Source organism: Pelmatolapia mariae, linkage group LG18 (assembly GCF_036321145.2).
Source record: "Pelmatolapia mariae isolate MD_Pm_ZW linkage group LG18, Pm_UMD_F_2, whole genome shotgun sequence".
Classification (NCBI taxonomy): Eukaryota; Metazoa; Chordata; class Actinopteri; order Cichliformes; family Cichlidae; genus Pelmatolapia; species Pelmatolapia mariae.
Genome location: NC_086243.1, coordinates 29803798 through 29822396, shown reverse-complemented (window position 1 = coordinate 29822396; position 18599 = coordinate 29803798). Strand labels below are relative to the sequence as shown.

The 18599-nt window shown below is 38.9% G+C and overlaps 1 protein-coding gene across 5 annotated transcripts in view; it reads left to right on the top strand.

Moving 5' to 3' along the window:
- esyt2a (extended synaptotagmin-like protein 2a) overlaps positions 1-18599 on the top strand; it is a 53943-nt gene that overhangs the window by 28562 nt on the left and 6782 nt on the right. For 3 of the 5 annotated variants that reach the window (XM_063461339.1, XM_063461340.1, XM_063461341.1), the window contains exons 8-17: positions 5371-5426; positions 9521-9641; positions 9775-9951; positions 10829-10911; positions 11756-11804; positions 12413-12502; positions 12631-12726; positions 13559-13660; positions 16370-16432; positions 18343-18417. In XM_063461339.1, the coding sequence (XP_063317409.1) occupies positions 5371-5426; positions 9521-9641; positions 9775-9951; positions 10829-10911; positions 11756-11804; positions 12413-12502; positions 12631-12726; positions 13559-13660; positions 16370-16432; positions 18343-18417 (912 nt within the window). The remainder of the gene's footprint in view (positions 1-5370; positions 5427-9520; positions 9642-9774; positions 9952-10828; positions 10912-11755; positions 11805-12412; positions 12503-12630; positions 12727-13558; positions 13661-16369; positions 16433-18342; positions 18418-18599) is intronic. The other 2 variants (XM_063461342.1, XM_063461343.1) reach the window with 2 other exon arrangements.

Below are 18599 nucleotides of genomic sequence, written 5' to 3'. Positions count from 1 at the left end.
GGTTTTGGGTGTTTGCCAACATAAAGTATCTGATCCGAAACCAGTGTCAGAACAACAAGCTGTATTTCTCATTATATTTCCTGTCTCTGTAATGCTGTGTCTGCCTATAATCATCCATCCATAAATTCCTTCCACCTGCCCAATCTGACCTGTGCAGGGTGTACCCAGAGCGGAGATTAGGTCATCTGTAATCAGATTTAACTTGTTTAAAATGAAAAGTAAACACAGAAATGCTTTCAACAACTATATTTACTGAATGTGTATTTATTAGCAGTGAACAAAAAACAGCTGGAACCTGATAAATGCAATAAAGAAAACATATAATTTGAATTCACTTGAATTATTTGTGCTAATTTTTTTTCCCTGTCCTACTCATGTTGGACCTCACATCGGCTTTTGACACTGTTTCCACCACATTCTCCTTGAAAGTCTTAAACATTGGGTTGGTGTATCTGGAACTGCCTTAGAGTGGTTCTCCTCATATCTACATCACCGATGTATGTTAAATCCTCTATCAGGAATTTAGGTGTCACATTTGACTCGACTCTTACATTGGATGGGTACGTGAATTCTCTGGTTCGGTCTTGTTTTTATCATTTAAGGAATGTGGCTAAGTTAAGCCCTATTTTATCTCTGAACTGGAGATTGCTATACATGCATTTATTTCCTCATGCTTGGACTATTGTAACTCACTGTTTATGTGTCTAAGCAAAGGTTCTCTGGATCGTCTGCAGGTTGTGCAAAACGCTGCAAATAGGCTTTTGACAAAATCCTCTAAGTATTCACGTGTGACACCATTGCTATCTCAGCTACACTGGCTTCCTGTTGAATTTAGAGTCCATTTTAAGATCCTGGTCTTGACATTTAGAGCCTTGCATGGACTGGCACCAGCCTACATCTCTGATCTGCTACAGCCCTATGTCCCTAGCAGGTCCCTGAGGTCATCTGATCAAGGCTTACTTGCTATAGAACAGACTAAGATGAGAACTAAGGGTGACAGAGCTTTTGCCACTGTGGCCCCGAGACTGTGGAACCGTAAGACCTGTGGACTCAGCAGTTGTTTTTAAAAAAACAACTCAAAACTCACCTTTTAAAACTGCTTTTGATTAATTTTTGCCTGTTTTGTATTGTCTGTTTTACCTTTTATTATTTGTTACCTTATGTTCAGCACTTTGTGACTCTGTCTAGAAAGGTGCTATATAAATAAAAACAATTTTTTTTAAATTTATTTTATGTTGGTGTGAGTCTCTGCATTGCTGACATTTATGGTAGCACAAGTTTTTTTTTCTCTATTTTCAGTTTCACTCATAGAGAAACTGAAAATACTTCCACTGTTCATGTGGAGTGGAGCAGAAAGGAGGCCGATGTAATGAAGATACTTTTTATTGAGTCGATGGCAACCGATGATATTAATGTAAAACAACCTGTCCAACGGGTGTCGAGGCCAAAATAGCAAAGAAAAGAGAGAGAGAGAGATGAAGGGAGAAGCCAATGGGAATCGACTGTAGTCAACATAAATTTCTGCAAACACGCTAAACACACGGATGGCACAGCAAGCATGAAACACCTCTAAACTGCAGATGCGCAGAAACGAATGAAAGCATTTCAGTATCCAGTCCAGATTTTGTGCATTCATAAAAAAATGATAAACGAGTAACCTTACACTTACACTACGCAGCAGCTTTCACTCAGAGTGAAACCTACAGCCTGATGCCTGCTTAGAAACCCACAAATAGCAGTTGGATGACACTCAAATCAGTTGTGGTGTGAAAATGAATTCTAACGAAATAACCTCCTCAGCCAGTGCAGAGAGCAGTTTTGCATGTTTGCAGACTGTGTTTATACTTTGCTTTTCAAAATAAAAAAACACTACTGAATCTTTTGTTCTTTTTTGTGTGATTTCATTCATTTCTAATATGTTCTTTGAAATCCCCCAGCTGCTTCGATTCTCTTCCTGTGCCAGCCTGGCAGAGCATTGTTGTGGTCCACCATGATCTACATAGAGCTAACTAGGCCACAGAAAGACATGCGTTGCTGTAAATCATTTGTCTCTTATGGTAATGACTCTCAAAAGAAGAAAAGACGCACACCTGTGAAGTCTTATTAGGTGTAGAATTTGTGATTTTTATGCATTTATTGTTTAAATCAGTTTTACGTTTGTAAAGCGTAGTTTTGTTGCTTTTATTATGACTCATTTCCTGTTATATATACATATATCTTACTCTGTACTAGAACTTTGCCAGTTTCTCACGTCGGTTTTCCCTCATTGCTACTCAGTCTGCTTCTGTTGTAATGACGTTAGCAACATTTCACATTTGAGTCCTCTTTTATAATTATTTTCAGTTTCCTTTTCTCAGAGATACTGACCCACTCCTGCAGACACACTCTTCTCCTCTGACACTAACATATTATTGCTTTTGTTAAAAGTAGCATGTAATGATTTCTTGAAAACATATAATAAAAGCACTGGCAAGACATTGTTCGACCTTAAGTCTACATATACATATATACACATATGTTAACCTGGATAACTGGCAACTGCTCCCACTCCTATGATCAGTGGGGTGGTGTTAGTCTGAGCTGGGTGATTTCCTAACAAGAGTCTGAGCATTGTCCTGTGAGCTGTGCAATGCAGTGCAGTCCTGTGATAGTGAACGATAACTATCAGTGAGCCGATTGTCGTCCCGAAAAACTGAGGACAGAGACTGGTTCTTGTTACTCTCTGAAAAATCAGGTTTCTAGATCAGTGGTTTCCAAATGATGTGCCTTGATTCAGTTCCACGCGTGCGATGGGATTGTGTAACTGCTAGGTCTCTGAGGTCAGCTGATCAGTGTTTGTTTGTGGTACCCAGGTCCAGACTAAGAACTAAAAGAGTTTTGCTTTGGAGGTTGTGGGTCCGAGTTGTTGAACTTGCATCTGTCGGACTTCTTTAGACACTGTTGGTACCTTTAAGAAGAAACTCGTGATCCACCTGTTCAGGTCTCCTTTATGTCATTTTATCTGTTTATTCCATTTTAATTGAAAGTGTTACACAGATACATTTTAAAGCACAGCAGTTGTAAATTCATGGATTCATTTACTGTTTGTATTTTTTGTCATGATGGTTGGATCAGAGTCCTCCTGGAGGTAGACGGCAAACAACAGGAGTCAATTTTGGCCATAATGAGATTCACAGTGTCGGCATAAATTTTTTTGTAGGGTGTCGCATCCAAATCATTATTTGGTATTAAAGAGACCAAAGTGTGCCATCAAATATTTCCGTCACAGCTGCTCCACCTCTACCTGTCGAGTCTTGGGCTGTCCAGTTTTGGTAAGCCTGTGCTCGCTGCAGCCTTAGATGTATTTTCTTGGATGACGGGTTAAACTCCAACGCATCTTCTGCTCTTTTCTTCCATCCATCTTGACGTCTAATGTTGCAGTGTGAGGACCTTTTCCTTTTTATCGAGGTTTTCATTAGTAATTATATCTTGACACCCTCAACTCAAACCAACCATCATAACATAGCAACAGATTTACTTCAATCTTTCTAACTAACGCTGACTTGTATGACCTGCTGCATGTTTTGAGGATTAGATCATTACATGAATAAGCAGGCGTGTGAGTGTACACACAAGTAATACCACTGGCTTCATACTACTTTACTTGGGTGTGCCAGGAATGTGGGGTTAGAATCAAAGTGGTTAATTACTTCTCCTTGTTATCTGGTTATTCAAGAAACCCAGTTAAAGTTCCAGTACAAAAGCCTCATAACTGGGTTAGAAATCCAGGTTGAGCTATCTTTCTGAATATGAGAGTCCTGGTTAACGCCCTTTGTGACTCCCTTGTGGAATCAGTTGCTGTATGACGGGAACATGTTGCCGCTTGCATGTTGGGTTTCATCACGGGAGCATGCTGGCAACCTGCTGTGTCATTAAAAACACATTAAGTAGCAGTGCCTTCAATAAAGTTTCTGTTTGCATTATTCACTCTGTTGTTTCTGTGCAGCTGACCGGCTCATACTTACCAGATTATCTTGAATAAGATAAGAAAGTTTCGTAGTGTAAATATTGTGATTACTGTTCTGTACAGTTAGTCTGATTCATCTGAAGCTTTCATACATTTTTATCCCCCATCACAGAAAAACACACACAGATGCTATCATACACACGCTAGCATACAAACACCATGTTAGGCTAACAACTGACATATATGATCTTGTCTAAATTTAAACACACTGTTTGAACTTCCTGTTGTCCCGATGCTATCTGTGTTCGTATAATTTTCTAGATAAAAATGACTGGTAACTGTGACATTAGCAGTAATACACATTCAAAAAGTGCAACATGTTCCAGAGACATTTACAGCAAGTGACATTTTACTACACAATTTATTTATTGTTCATTCCTGACAGTTGGAAATAGCTAAAAAGCAGAAACACAGGGAATTAAAACAGCTTGACTGTTTGTTGTGTGGTAATGAGTAAGAGGAAGTTCGCTGTTTGTCAGGAGTTTGTCAAATGTTATGATGACATTGGATCTCTTTTATTAGCTCTTATAATGTAGACTTAATGTCTTGCAGCTAATTATTTGTTAGCATAAAGTAATGCCTGCAGTCATTGCTGTGTGCATTCACACGGGAAGCATCCGTATCGATTATATCGACTGAATTTAGAGCTGGGCTCCTTGACCGTTCCCGTCTTTGTCTTGCTGACTCAGTGAGGAGCTGTTAATATGCAGGAGAAGATCTCAGAGAGACTGTCTTTATTATTTCAGCATCTACATCGAGCTGCTTCGGGCTGCTCCCTTGTCACACATTTGATTTGACAGTTTTACACCAGATGCCCGTCCTGATGTGACCCCCCCAAGGGGGATATGTTTCTCCAGCTGGAGTCAAACTAGCAACCTATCAAGCGTTATCTACTCTGGAATCACATGATTTCAACATTTGGCTTCATCATCTGTATGAAATGAAAAATAAAAAGTATACCGTTAAGAATTGTCATATAGTTGAAAATTGTCTGGTTTATTATTTGGAGTAAAAAGAATAAATCTGTGGTTTTGCTGAGATTATATTTGGGTATTGACTCATTCACATTTTTGAATTTTTATTAAAATGTTAACATTTAGTATGGCACAAAAAGCTTTTAAGCACTATATAACGTGAGTGCAGAGGGAATTTTTAATCATATTTGCTGAAAATTCTTAGACTTGCCGAACTCTGAAACCTTCAAAAATCCAGTCTAAACATGTAATATCTTTCTCTGTCATCACATTTTCATCAGGAAGCATTGAGGTTTTGAAAACACCAAATGGCCTTTTGCTTTGTTTTCTCATCTTCTTCTAATTTTTCTTTTTAATAAATCTAAGTTGTAGTATTTGTCTGTTTTTCAGTTGCTGGACATCAATTGGACTGGGCTCACAAATATGTTGGACATTCCTGGTGTCAAGTAAGTACCTGCGGATAACTATTTATAAATAAAATCTGCTGTGTGATTTTTGAGGATGTTATGCATTGTTACAGGCTGGATTGACAATTATTTGCATTACAAAAGCAGGAGATATTCTTTAAGTTCAGTTCAGTTCAGTTCCAACAAACTGGAGAGACCGGCATCCCCACAGTGCAGGGAAGGGTTTGTTATGGGAGAGCAAGATGGTTAAAGTCAAATAGAGAAGTTCGGTCTTCTGATTGAATTTTTTCAAAAGCTGTGACTGTCACACGCACTATGATTCCAAAGTGTTTTGTGTAGCTCACATGCTGCTGCGGAAGTTGTTGAGCATGACAAATATTTCATTCTGGTTTTAATGCCGTGTAAACTTTAATTCCTCGTCTCACATAGAAACCAGATGTGCATTATTACGACATATTGTGAGAATCGCTGGGCACATTATTTGAGAAGATTTAAGAGTCCGTGAGTTAAAGTTGGATGCTGTGGGAGCCGAGAGCGCCTAATCTGTAAGAATGTAGTGAGTGACAAAGAGACGGCTTACCCACCTTTAATAAAACCCAGTTGCTTTTCACTGCTGTGTTTTGTGAGAAGACTTGTTTTCCTTTTTGGTTTCCATTCAAGAATATTTTCCTTATTCTGCTGAGCTCATGGAAATATTAATTGACCTGGACATGACGCAAAGATTGCAGCTTGCTTCCAGCTGCAGCAACTGCAAACTATTAGTGTTTAACACAAAAATTGGAGGAATCAGACCCTGAATGACTTACAGGGTCAGTTATTAGTTCCTTTAGAGTTGGATTGTTTATTAAAATAGCTGTGAAAACTCTTACTTTGCAAAACTGTGGGGGGAAAAGACACAAATTAGAAGTGTCATTTGGGCAATTCAAAGCAAACTGCTTTTTATGGGAAATAAAAAGCCTTGTAACACATAATTTTTTATTTAGTATTCATTCAAGATTCATGATTTCTCTTTTCCCAGCTGCCTGGAAGTATGAGCTGAAGACAGACACAACATCAAAGTCTGGCTGAACTAGGATCACTTAAATTTTAATCAGAAAATATCTCACCTCCGATGAGTTTCACCACGTTACAGTTTTGGAAGCTCAAACACGCTGAACACTCGGAATCACGTTAAAGAGACGATCACAGCGGACACGCAGCCAGAGCAGGCTCTCGGGCTCTGATGCTCAAACTATTACGTTAAAAGCAGGATCACAGAATGGATTATAACCATTCATTTTCCCCTCTAAGTGTTGATATTTTTAGCTGTGTTATTATGAAAGGAGACCTGCCACAGACAGAGATGGGATGTTGGTTGGATTTGTGGGAAGATTTTCCAGACAGGAATTCTTTTTTTCATCTTTAGGGACACAGAGAACTCTTTGGTTTCTAAGCTTTTATTCCATTTTAAAGGGAGCAAATGTGTTTGCCAGATCCAGCTGTGTGGTAATTTGTTCCCTTGGTTGAGTGAAATAGATTGTTCAGCAGAAAAAGACACTGAAATCTTTATCACTACATGTGCTTCATTTTATGGCTTGTCTTTTATGCCTACAATAACTTAACTTCAGAGAAGACCTTCAAGTTGTTGCTTTAATTAACTCGTCTGCCAAAGTCGATCATACGTGATGAAACTTTATGTCAAAAGTGTCTCTGATGCATTAGGGGATTTTTATTTTATTTCCCCCTTAAAGTCAAAATGTAACAACAAACTTTGTCAGTATTGACTTTTTCTGGTTTGTTTTGCCTTTAGCTGCGAAACATTGAATTCACAGACATGTGTAACCTTAGATGAAAGTAATTGTCAAAACTTCTTATTTTAACTACCAATTTGTATTTTTTTACAAGAGAATAATCGTCCTAAATATTAATAAGGTTAATGTTAATGAATTTTACAGCCTGTGAGCTTCCTGCGGTTTGTGCTTTTACCTTTTGCAGCGGTGGAGAGAGCTGAAAGCAAAGGCACATCACCATGCTTCATGTTTGTACAAATGTGAGCTGACAGACTGAGGTTAATGTAATAAGCTAACATGCGACTAATAACAGTGATCAGTGATGCAGGTTATTAACCACTTCAGGTTAGTATTTAACCAGGCTTACACGAGGCTCTCGTGGCGCTTCTACCACTTTTACGAAAACGGCATTAAGAGTTATTTTGACTTTTTTAACTTGTGAAGGCAACAAATATAAAACCACGTAGTGTTGGCAGAGAAACAGACAGCAAAGTCAAGCCCAGATCCTAAGACCTGAGCTCTAATTGTCTCGCGCTAACATTGTGGTGTGTTTGCTAGATAGCGTTTAAAGCATCTTCTGTTTAGTTCGGCTTCCAGGTTCTTGCTCTTGTCCGATGGTGTTGCCTTTTAACATCACTGTGCTATTAAACGTAAGTGTACAGTAAAGTGTATATAAAGGGCTGTTAGGAGCCTTTATGCTCTTGATGATTTGATACTGGTGCAGCACTTTTTGTCACACAGTGTCAGAGGTGTGAGAGTGCCTCACAGTGTGCTTCAGAGAGCCCAGTCTGTATAAAAGTCCATCCAGTTGTTGTTGTTGGGATGTCAGTCTGCACCAAAGTGGTTTTTCCCACTGACTTTTAAGTTCTTGAAGTTTGCTTCATTTAAAACCCTTATCAGAGCAACAGCTCCCTGCCCTGCCTGCTGTTAGCACACTGCTAGCTGTGTTGTTACGCCTTCATTGGCGTGTTGCTGCTGGCTGGTGGTTTACTATTTGTTGTCAGCAGAGAAACACTGTGGTTTCCAAATAACTCCACCCGTGAAATGTAACTATCCTTGTTCAGCAAGTTCAAAGAAAATGTGTGTGTGTGTGCGCACTTTTGTGTGTGCACGTGTGTGTGTGTGTGTGGTGATTGAGCTACAGACCTGCGATAGCCCCACCCACCTCTTCCTGTGCGTGAGGGCACTCATATTTCCTCACTGAGTATTTGCATTTAGCCCCGAAACAGTAGGAAAACCTGAGGTCACCCCTAGCTGCTTCCTTTTTGAATAGCAGCATTAATGCCACACATACCCCCCCACACACACAAACACACACAATGTTCAGTCTAATACCAAACTGAGCTCCTTTTATAGGGTTGATGGGATGTGTTGAAACCTCATTGAGTGTTTTAAGCAGGGGCCTGGCAGCAGAATTGCACCACTTAATCTCATCTGGAGACAGTTATGTAGTTAAGCAAGCAGCTCAGGAATCAGCGTGTCGACACTAAAATCAAGTTTGCGCTGATGTGAAATCCCAGAGTAAAGCTGACCCAGAATCAGCTGCTCCAGAGGATTAAGTCATCCCTTCTGAAAGCAGCCGACGCTGTTCCTTACACAGGATGCTGCTGCCACCTAGAGGAAAGAGGTCAAATATCAAAGGATGATCCATACACAGTTTTTAGTTTGCTGTCAAACAGAGATCATTTTGGCTTAATACAGAGGAGGTGATTGAACTTTTACTATTCAGAAATTCAATAAGAACATGATTCCTCCCAGAAACAGTGTCTTGATTACTCCTGTTTTAGAACAGTTTTACCTGGAGGTAGTTGCCGCCAAACAAATAGTTCCTGCCAAGCAGTTACAGCTCATTCAGAACACTGAGCCTTTCTGTCTGCTTGCTTCTGCACAGGAAAAATGGTTGTTTGTCTTCTATTTATTTGTTAGCTTTTTTGTCAGTTTGGGTCCAAATTTGCATCTGAGGATTACTTCAGAATTTATGTTATTCATAAGTCAGTGTGTCGTGTGCTTCTCGTGGGTGTGGCTCAGATATGTGACAAACTGTATGGTCACCTGACTCCGTCACATATACTTAGACATACCACAGTACTGAATCTGTACATAAACAACAGCTGGCATTTACTGCTGTCTCAGTATACTTGTTGGCTGTTTCCATTCTGGATGGGTAAAGATCTGTTTTTCAGCCACTAATCATCATGTGAATATTATGTAAATGCATTTCAGGAACCAGAGGGAAGCATGCCTGAGCACAGGGCCTCACTTTGCACTCCTGGATATTTTAACACAATATAACATCAGTTTTTTCTTACATTTGTTTGTCATCTTCCCTCTCTCCTTCTCTCCCCCTGTCCATCACTCTGTCAGTGGGTTATGTGACAATCTACTGCAGGACATCATCTACAGCTACCTGGTGCTGCCAAACCGCATTGACATCCCGCTAGTGTCAGAGGCCCAGATGGCTAGACTGCGCTTTCCCATTCCCAAGGTAACACAATGCAGCCAAGTAAATTATAGCTGCTAAAAACTATACATAAATTAAATAGGTGAATAAATCTGTAATTTAGATGATTTTCTCAATGCCCTCAGAAGCTCTGATAATAATCTTTCTGTGTCCTCAGTGCATCCTGAGAATCCACTTCATCGAGGCTCAGGAACTGCTGCGTAAGGACAAGTTCCTGGGAGGGCTGGTCAAAGGGAAGTCGGATCCGTACGGAGTCATCAAGATTGGGATGGATCTCTTTCAGAGCAAAGTCATCCACGACACCGTAAACCCAAAGTGGAACGAAGTTTATGAGGTAAGCTTCAAAAGACGCTGCACAGAGTCACTGGTGACAAGATTAGAGTGTAATATTGTCTAAAATCTTTTTTGTTTTGTAGGGTTATTGTAACATATAACAGTATTTAATATCAAAGGTTTTTCCAATCTCCTGATTCAGCCTACTGGTGGTGGTCAGAGGGCCCAGTGGCGCCAGTGTCCGGCAGCCTCGCCTCTGTCAGTGCGCCCCAGGGCAGCTGTGGCTACAATGTAGCTTGCCATCACCAGTGTGTGTGAATGGGTGAATGACTGAATGTAGTGTAAAGCGCTTTGGGGTCCTTAGGGACTAAGTAAAGTGCTATACAAATACAGGCCATTTACCATTTACATTTACCATTTGTATGTTATGCGGCCCCAACTGCACCATTAAAATACACAAACACATAACATGTAGTGACAAGATTTAATATTTATTTTTTAGATTTTAAAGAAACTTAAAGTCAAGACTAAATGATGGGTTGGGTTTTTTTTTGTTCTGCGCTTTAATATTTTGATCAAAAGTCCAAAAAAGAGACCAAAGATAAATCTGTCCATGAGTTTGTTTTTTTAAATATTTATCATGTTCATCTGGTTTGATTTGTGAGCCACCAAAACATATTTTATTTATCTGTTCCCTTCCCTTTGTCTTTGTGGAAGAGGTGAATGAACAATGATGATGAATAAATGATGTTTCTCCTGACAGTAAGAAATTAGTAAATTCATCTAATTGGATGTAATCTATTGTCTTGTTTTTATCTGGCACCAGCAGTGAACCTGCTCAGTACAAAGTCAGTGTGTTTCCATCAAGTCTGCAGCCACTCCTTCACATTTGTTCGTGTGTGTGCAGTATGTAGTAATGCCAATTTGTTTATTTTCAGGCCTTGGTGTATGATCACTCGGGGAGCAGTATGGAGATTGAACTGTTCGATGAAGACCCTGATCAGGACGACTTTCTGGGAAGGTAACGCTGCTTCTTAGGCTGGATTTTAGTCACAGAAGACTGTTGTTTTAAAACAACAGCTGTCATCCTGAACTTAGTGTTTTACTTTTCTAATTACGTGGTGGTTAAATAATTATTCATCTATCAAGTCAAATGCAAAAACAAATTCTTCTTTAGTGGCTAAAAAAAATAAATAAAAGTGTGGTGCTTTTTCTGTTTTTGTAACTTTTTTTTAAAGTATATTTGTTATTTTTGAGGATGCCACCTTGGCTTGGAGAAAGCATAATGTTTAGATATTTTCAGCTTTATTTACTGTAGTATTAAGTTGATGACTGGCTTTATAAATTGAAACATGCAATTCATATTTAAAGAAAACTTCTTTAAAAAATCTTATGAGTGTTTTTCTCATTAATTTTTACTGTTTGCTGTTTGATGTGATTCGTAACAGGTTTTCATCAAAGGACGAGGCCTCTGAAAGCAATCGCAGCTTTCAAGCCGAATCCTTGGTGGCGTTTAATGAAAGCAGCGCTGCGTGTCTGAATTTCATTTCCCACCAGACTTCATTATTGCGCAGCGTCACGACACAGTCTGTCGTGTGCTGTGATGAGTCAGCGTCATTCTGAAACCTTCTGTGAAAATTTAATCAACAGAAGGCAAAAATAAGGAAACTTCATCAGCAGCTTATATTTATAACTAATTCATTTTTTTCCCTGTAAAAAATCCAAACACCCAGACAATCTTTGATAAATGTGAATTGCTGTTATTATTTAGGACTGGGCGTTTGGCAAAATAAGACATTTGAGGATATTACACGGGGATTTAAAATTTTATTTGTATTTAAATTCTACATAACTTGTTTTTCCAGTCTTGGAATCGACATGGCCGAGCTCCAGAAGGAACAGAAGGTCGATGAGGTGTGTGCTGCATTCAATGCTTTTGGCACGCTGCTGGTTTAAAGTAACATTTCAGTCGTTTAACGATCCAGTTAGCAATTTTATTCACTTATCACATTATACTTTACTGCTGTTTGCTTGTTGCTGCACATGCAAGTAGAAACTCTTGGATATTTCTTTTGCACTTTGTAATAATGTTATGTTTTTGTAAGTTTCAGTAGGACCCTGATGGACAGGCATATGATGTCATTTGTTGTGTTTTTGTTTGCTTTGCATTATCTGACATCACAATAGCCACTCAAACTTAATGATGTCAAACAAATAGATTGAACTAGTGAATTTAAGTTGCACTATTTTTTTAATTAAGAATTATTTTTATAACTTGCATCATTTTAAGTAATTCAATAAAGAGTAAATGAGTGATGATATTTGCTGTAATTACAATTTTGCTCTTCCTGAAATATAAAGAAGAACCTAATTTGTCTTCTTACGAACTGAATATATTATACAAAAAATGTTTTTGATAAATATTAATAAAGAAAAGACAAAAACCTGGATTTTACCTTTATTTTTTCATCTGCTTCATTTGTTCTAGTTTGAGAATTAACAAAAACTTTTCTTCACTTCAGTGGTTTCCATTGGAAGATGTGGCTTCAGGGAAGTTACACCTCAAACTGGAGTGGCTGTCTCTGTTGTCCACCCCTGAAAGGCTGGACCAGGTACAGTCACCAGAGGGAGCTTAAATCCAGCACTCCATTTACATTTTTAAACTCGCTATGTGAGATGTTGTCTTGCTTTGTTGGAACTTTAACTCTGCTTGAGCCTATTTTTGCGTTTTTCCTCCCAGGTGCTGTCGAGCATCAGAGCAGATCGCAGTCAAGCCAGTGACGGCCTCTCGTCTGCGGTGCTCATTGTCTTCCTGGATTCGGCCAGAAACCTTCCGGTGAGTCGACCCGGCCGAACGTCGCACTCGTGACCGGCAGCAGCATTAATTTACACAAACAGAAATTAAAACCTAAATACGTGTTAATGTATAGAGCTGAAAGACGAGGATGATTATGTTGATATAGCTGCTCTGTTCATTGATCTAAGTGTGTTAAAGCTCAATGAACCAGTGTTTGCAGTGTTTGCTGAGCTCTTAGTTCTTCACTGGGATTTTGTTTTTTCTGCAGCCTCTGAGATCAGTTTTATTTTTAATTTTGCCTGTATCACTTCGGTCTCTTGCTTTTCTGCTTTCTGAACTTCTTGTTCTTCTCTCTGTAGTAATATCTGTCGTAATAACCTTAAGCTTTTCATATTTTTTGCAAGCATACAACTAAAAATCAAGCTCTGAAAAGTTATCAGGTAAAAAGCTGAAGATTGAAAATTGCTTTGGAAGAGAAAAATTGTCTTTCAGTCAGAAGAGCAGAAGTGCTGCTCAGTACTGACTCCATCTCCAAAGCTTAGCAAAGAGTTTGAGGTGAATGATTTATAATATGTGGTCTTTACTGAAGATCTCCATTTAAAAAAAATAAGTTAAACTACATTTTTTATTCAGCATATTTCCCTAATGTGGTAGTTTTACTTTGTCGTCCTACACAGAGAATACCATTTCAAATTCCCTGTACGGTGGAAACATACACGAACTCACTCGTTGTTTATGACAGGTTGTAAAAAGCTAACTCTGTTAAGAACTGTTAGTTTCTGATTTCTGTAGCACAGACCTGACCTTCCTCTTTTCAGCCTCCTCTTCTCTGCTTTTCCTCTCTCTGCCTCACCTCCTCTTCCCTCTGAAGAGTGTCTTCGAGGGGAACTTGGGCTCTGGCTACTTAAAAGAGAGGCGCGCGGCGGGCCTCGTGTTTTGCGAGAACACGGCTTCTCTCTATCGGAGCTTATTTGTGAGTCCGCTGGCAGTTTTCTGCATCCTGCAGTGTGAGAATGGCATGATTAGAGAGCTTCCTTGTTTGTTTGTTTAAAAGAAGAAAAGATTGCCTGATGAGCATGGATCCCTACGTGTGCTTGGGTTAGATTCCCTAATATAATTATTGTTTGTTAAATTGTTGTTGATTGGTTTGACTGATTCCAAAGCTGAGGAACATGAGAAAAAGGTTTGGCTGGAAGATGATCAAAACCACAATGATGGTTTACATTTAAGGCCTGTCAAAAGCATCCTTCCTCCACCATTATTGTGTATCACAAGATATTATTGGTCTCGCAGAATGAGTAGACTTATGGTACATTGTTTCTACTAATCAAGTTTCATGTTCTCTTCACCGCAGCTAATTCAGTGTATCAACGGCTCATTTCCTCCTAAGAAGTAAGCCATGTTGATGTTTTTCTGTTTGGCTGCCGACACAGATTCCATTTTATCAGAGCAATTGAGTTTTACTGTAAAAGGGTAAACAAATCAATACTGCTCTGTGGATACTGTTAAAAGCTATTCAGTCTTACTCTGTGTTCTGCAATGAGACAGCATAAAAAACAGAAAATACTTTGAACCATTTCGATGTCGTCTTCTCGAACACATCAGACATCAAAAGTTTAAATTTAAGTTCATTTCAGTGCTCACAGACTTGATTTAGTCCAAAAAACAGGGGCAAAGTTACTGATCTCAGTTGTTTTGAAGTGTGTAAGGAGGAAGGCATGCATTTTGACCATTGTGAGATTTTTAGACTAGGGAGGGTGAATTCTCTGTGGATTGCTTCCCTCCATCCTTCCTGTTTAAGCCCATTGTCTGTTCAGGTTTTCCCCTTCCCATGTGCCCACTCACTTCAACTCTGACACCACAGGCCAGAGCTCCACAAAAACCTGAAGCCAGTGTGATTATTTTTAAAGTAATGCACAGACTGTGTAACGGTGAATGCTAAGATGGCATTTAATTTATAGTAGACATACATATATACATGAAGATACCACCGCTGGTTTGTGGCATGTCTCTTTTCAAGGAATGATAATGTGAAATGTGAGAAGCTTCTTTTCATATGTTCCTGCTGAATTAAATTTTTTATCAATACAATGTATAGGTGTGGCTGTAAACGATTTTTATTTTGGGTCAGTCTGTTTGGTGAGGCCTGAGTGTTTTGGGGAGATCTGAAGATGGTGCACTCAGAGTAGCCTCTAGCTGAATGGCCTCATTCATCTAACTATTGACTTGACCTCAAGGGTTTGCCTCAGGGGCCTCCTGTTAGAATTCGTGAGGCGTCTTTTATCGAATTTTTATAGATAGTAATGGACCTCATTGGAAGAAATGGTTAATTATAGAATAAGGTATAAAAGATCTGAGAGGATAAACTTCAATGATCATAGGTTATCTGTCCTTAATATCAAGTATCTAACTGTTATTGCATACAAACAAAACTCAACAATAACCAGGTTTTATAAGAGTGACCAGTAAGGTATCAGCATTTGTATATCTATTGAAAGTCGTCTGTTAGTTTAAATGCCAGATAAACTCAAACCCCTTGATGGTCAACAAATCTGTGAATTTCTTAAAAGTCTAAATTCTCATCTCAGCACGAGCCAACGATGTAAAAACAAGTTAGAGTTTTTCAGCCCATTTTCTGTGCTGGATCAATGACGCGATGAGGTTTTGTATAGTTTTATTCCTACTGAACCGTCATATTTCTAACCCAAGCTCATCCCAGGGCGTAATATATTTATTCTGTCCATGGTTGGGCTGTTAAAGTCTCTCACTAATTCCCAAAACCTGACGCATGAAGGCCCACCCTGAGCGTAAACGAGCCATCAACATGATGTTTATTGACAACCTTACAGTAGCATGTACAGCTACCCTTCCTTTCCCCCAACAATACTTCTTCTGTCTAAATGAATTGGTTTCTATCTTTGATGTAGTTAAAAGTTGAATAACAAGGATGCTACATTCTGTTTTGTTGCCATTTCACTCCATTCTGTTCTTGCTCAACACTGAAACAATTTTCATTGGGTTTGCTGTCCATGGTCTTAATATCATTGTTTTCATTCCATTTAGGAATCTTTATATATGTTCCCCAATCCTTACTATATCACAAATCATCTGACTTTCATTTTTCTCTGACATCCATGTATTTTCTTGTCCATTGTATCCACTGACTCTTATCTAATGCTGTGGTATTTTCACTAGAGTCCAATCAATGTGTTTTGGCTGATATTTTGGCATAATAAATGAATTGTCGATATCTAAACATCTTTTAGAATCCTCAATATTTCATTAAAATGGAAAAAGACTTGAGCTTTTAATATCCAAACTATCTAAAAGTAATGTTATATCAATGCGGTTAATGACATAATGTTTAAAAAGTTAAATGTTTTCATTCATCGGTGTACGTCAGCCTGAATTTGCTGTTGGTTGAGCTCTAGTTTTAACCTCATGTCACGGTTTAATTGGGGAATAACACTAACCATGTGATCATCCATGTTGTCTCTCTGTCTTTGTCACTGTGCGGTGCATCCCGATACATCTGGTGATGCCGATGGTGTTGATGTGCTGACACCAATCCTTCCTCCACCTCCTCCCGGCATGCTCCTCTTTTCCCAAATAACCTGGTGGTGTGTGTCTGTGTGTGCTGTTGTTTGCTCTCTCCTTCCTTGTCCCTGTGGGAAAATCAAAGCGCAATCCGTTAGAGTTCAACCAAGCGGGGCTGAGGAAGGGCTCGGTCAGTAAGGCCATCAAGGTAATGCCACGGCAACCAAGCACACTCATCCCGATCAGACACTGAGGGGAAATAATATAAAGGAAATACAGTAACTTTTATGTACAATGTGACCAAAAGTATGTGGACTCCAATGTTTTGTTTGAGAAAAGTGGCTTAATTGTTGTGAAATCAAAAAGAGCTTGACAGCTTGCCAGTGGATGTTGTAGTGTCTGTTTTGGAAAGTTACAGAAATGGTTTCTTCGACTGTAGATGTTGATAAATTCGATGTCAGACATCGATTTGGGGGATTTCTAAACAATTTTTTTATGTATGTAGCTTTAAGGTTGAGGGCAATGTTATGCTGAATCAGTGGAAAAAATGAATGCTGCCATTAAGTTAAAGAGCGCTGTCTAAAATATCAAATGCTTAAGGCTCACATTAGTCAAAATAGCATTGTTATATTACTTCGGTCATTTTTATTTGCCGTGTGGCTCTGTTCTGTAACCTCTGGGCATTTTGGCAACCATAAAGTCAGGGACACGAGCAGCAAGATCCCCTCACCCACAACAATTTGACATTGAAATGTAAGAAATGGAGAAGCTGGAGATGAGGTGGGTTACAGAGTGGCTTGCAGAAGCAGCATAATGACAATTCACCATGAGAGAATTGCAAACCAGCTGAGCCATAAGCTGATGTAAGCTGGCACGTAGATTTACTTTTATTTAAATCACGCCAACAGTTGCTTCAAGGCACTTTGTATTAGGAGATAAAACCTCAGTAATTAGATGAACAACAACTTGGTGACACCGGGAAGGAAAAACTCCCTTTTAACAGGAAGAGACCTGAGCACAGGGAGATGGGGCAAAGCTGCTCTACTGGGATTTCTGCTGAAACTCTGAAGATAAAGGGTGTCCACATACTTTTGGCCATGTAGTATATGAAGCAGTTAAGCACATTCAGGGAAAAAAGTATAAAACTTAAAATACTGATCTGAGTAGTCTGAATTTGTTTCTCAGTTTCCCGTTGCTACAAGTTTTGCTACTGATAGTTATTTTGTAGTTAGTAGAACAAATAAAGAATTTCGTTTCTGATCGCTGACTGAAAAAGAAGTCCTTATTTGTGGCGATACCTTTTACCAATTCTGTGGATACTATTACTGATTAGACACTCAAGACAACTTTTAGGGAAAGTTGTGGCAACCTTAAACAGTCAAGAAGTTTATTTGAAATGGTCAACCAGGCTCCAAGAATTGCATTTAAAATATTTACAGTGAGACTAACATGTCTGTTGTGATGGTTCACAGACCTCACTATTAAGAGCTTTCACTGGAACTACTTTCGCCAGAAGAAAATAGTTCCTGTTTGAAGCCATTTGCAAAGAGGTCTTTTCAGCAAAGACATGCTTCTTGTAAATATTTTAATGTTACTTTTCTTGTTGTTCGCAGACTAAATAATAACATCAAACATCTAAAAATCCAAATAGTTGTATTAAAACTCATTAGGTCATGTTCGCATTAGGAAGTGCTGCTGTAGTATCCAGAGCAACTTCACAACTGATCATGTTTCCTGTTTTTAAAACTCATTAACAAACTCCTCTCATCGTGTTTGTTGACTAAAACCAATTCTAACAGCGTGTGCTGTCAATAACAGCGTTGTTGTCTGAGCTACATTTGAAATTGGTGTGGTTTCTACACTAACTGGTTCTGGGCACTTTTACCTGATGTCCTTTTTTTCTTTAATTCCTTTCTTGAAAAGTCACAAAATGACATTGTGTGAGATAGTAATTAATTTGATCAGTGGAGTACAGTGTCACTCCTTTTGTTTCAAACTGAAGTCCAAAGAAACACTCACTCTGGTTATATATAATGCTAGCATACCCAGTCCAATATCATTACTGGTTTGTAAAACCTGTGTGGTTTTTTTGTTTGTTTGTTTGTTTTCCTGCTGTAGTCTGGTAAGAAGGTGACCAGTGATCCCAGCCCGTTTGTCCAGTTCAGAGTGGGACACAAGTCCTACGAGAGTAAGGTGAGCGCACGCAAAATCCACATTTGTGCTAACTGTGGTTGATTTATTAATTTCCCAAGATGCCAATTATGAAAATGGCAGCTATTTTTTTTGTACATAAAAGACTGATAAACGAATTGAATCAAAGCTTTAATAAATGTAAATAAATGTACGTTCAGGCTGTGATTGGTTCACAGCACGTG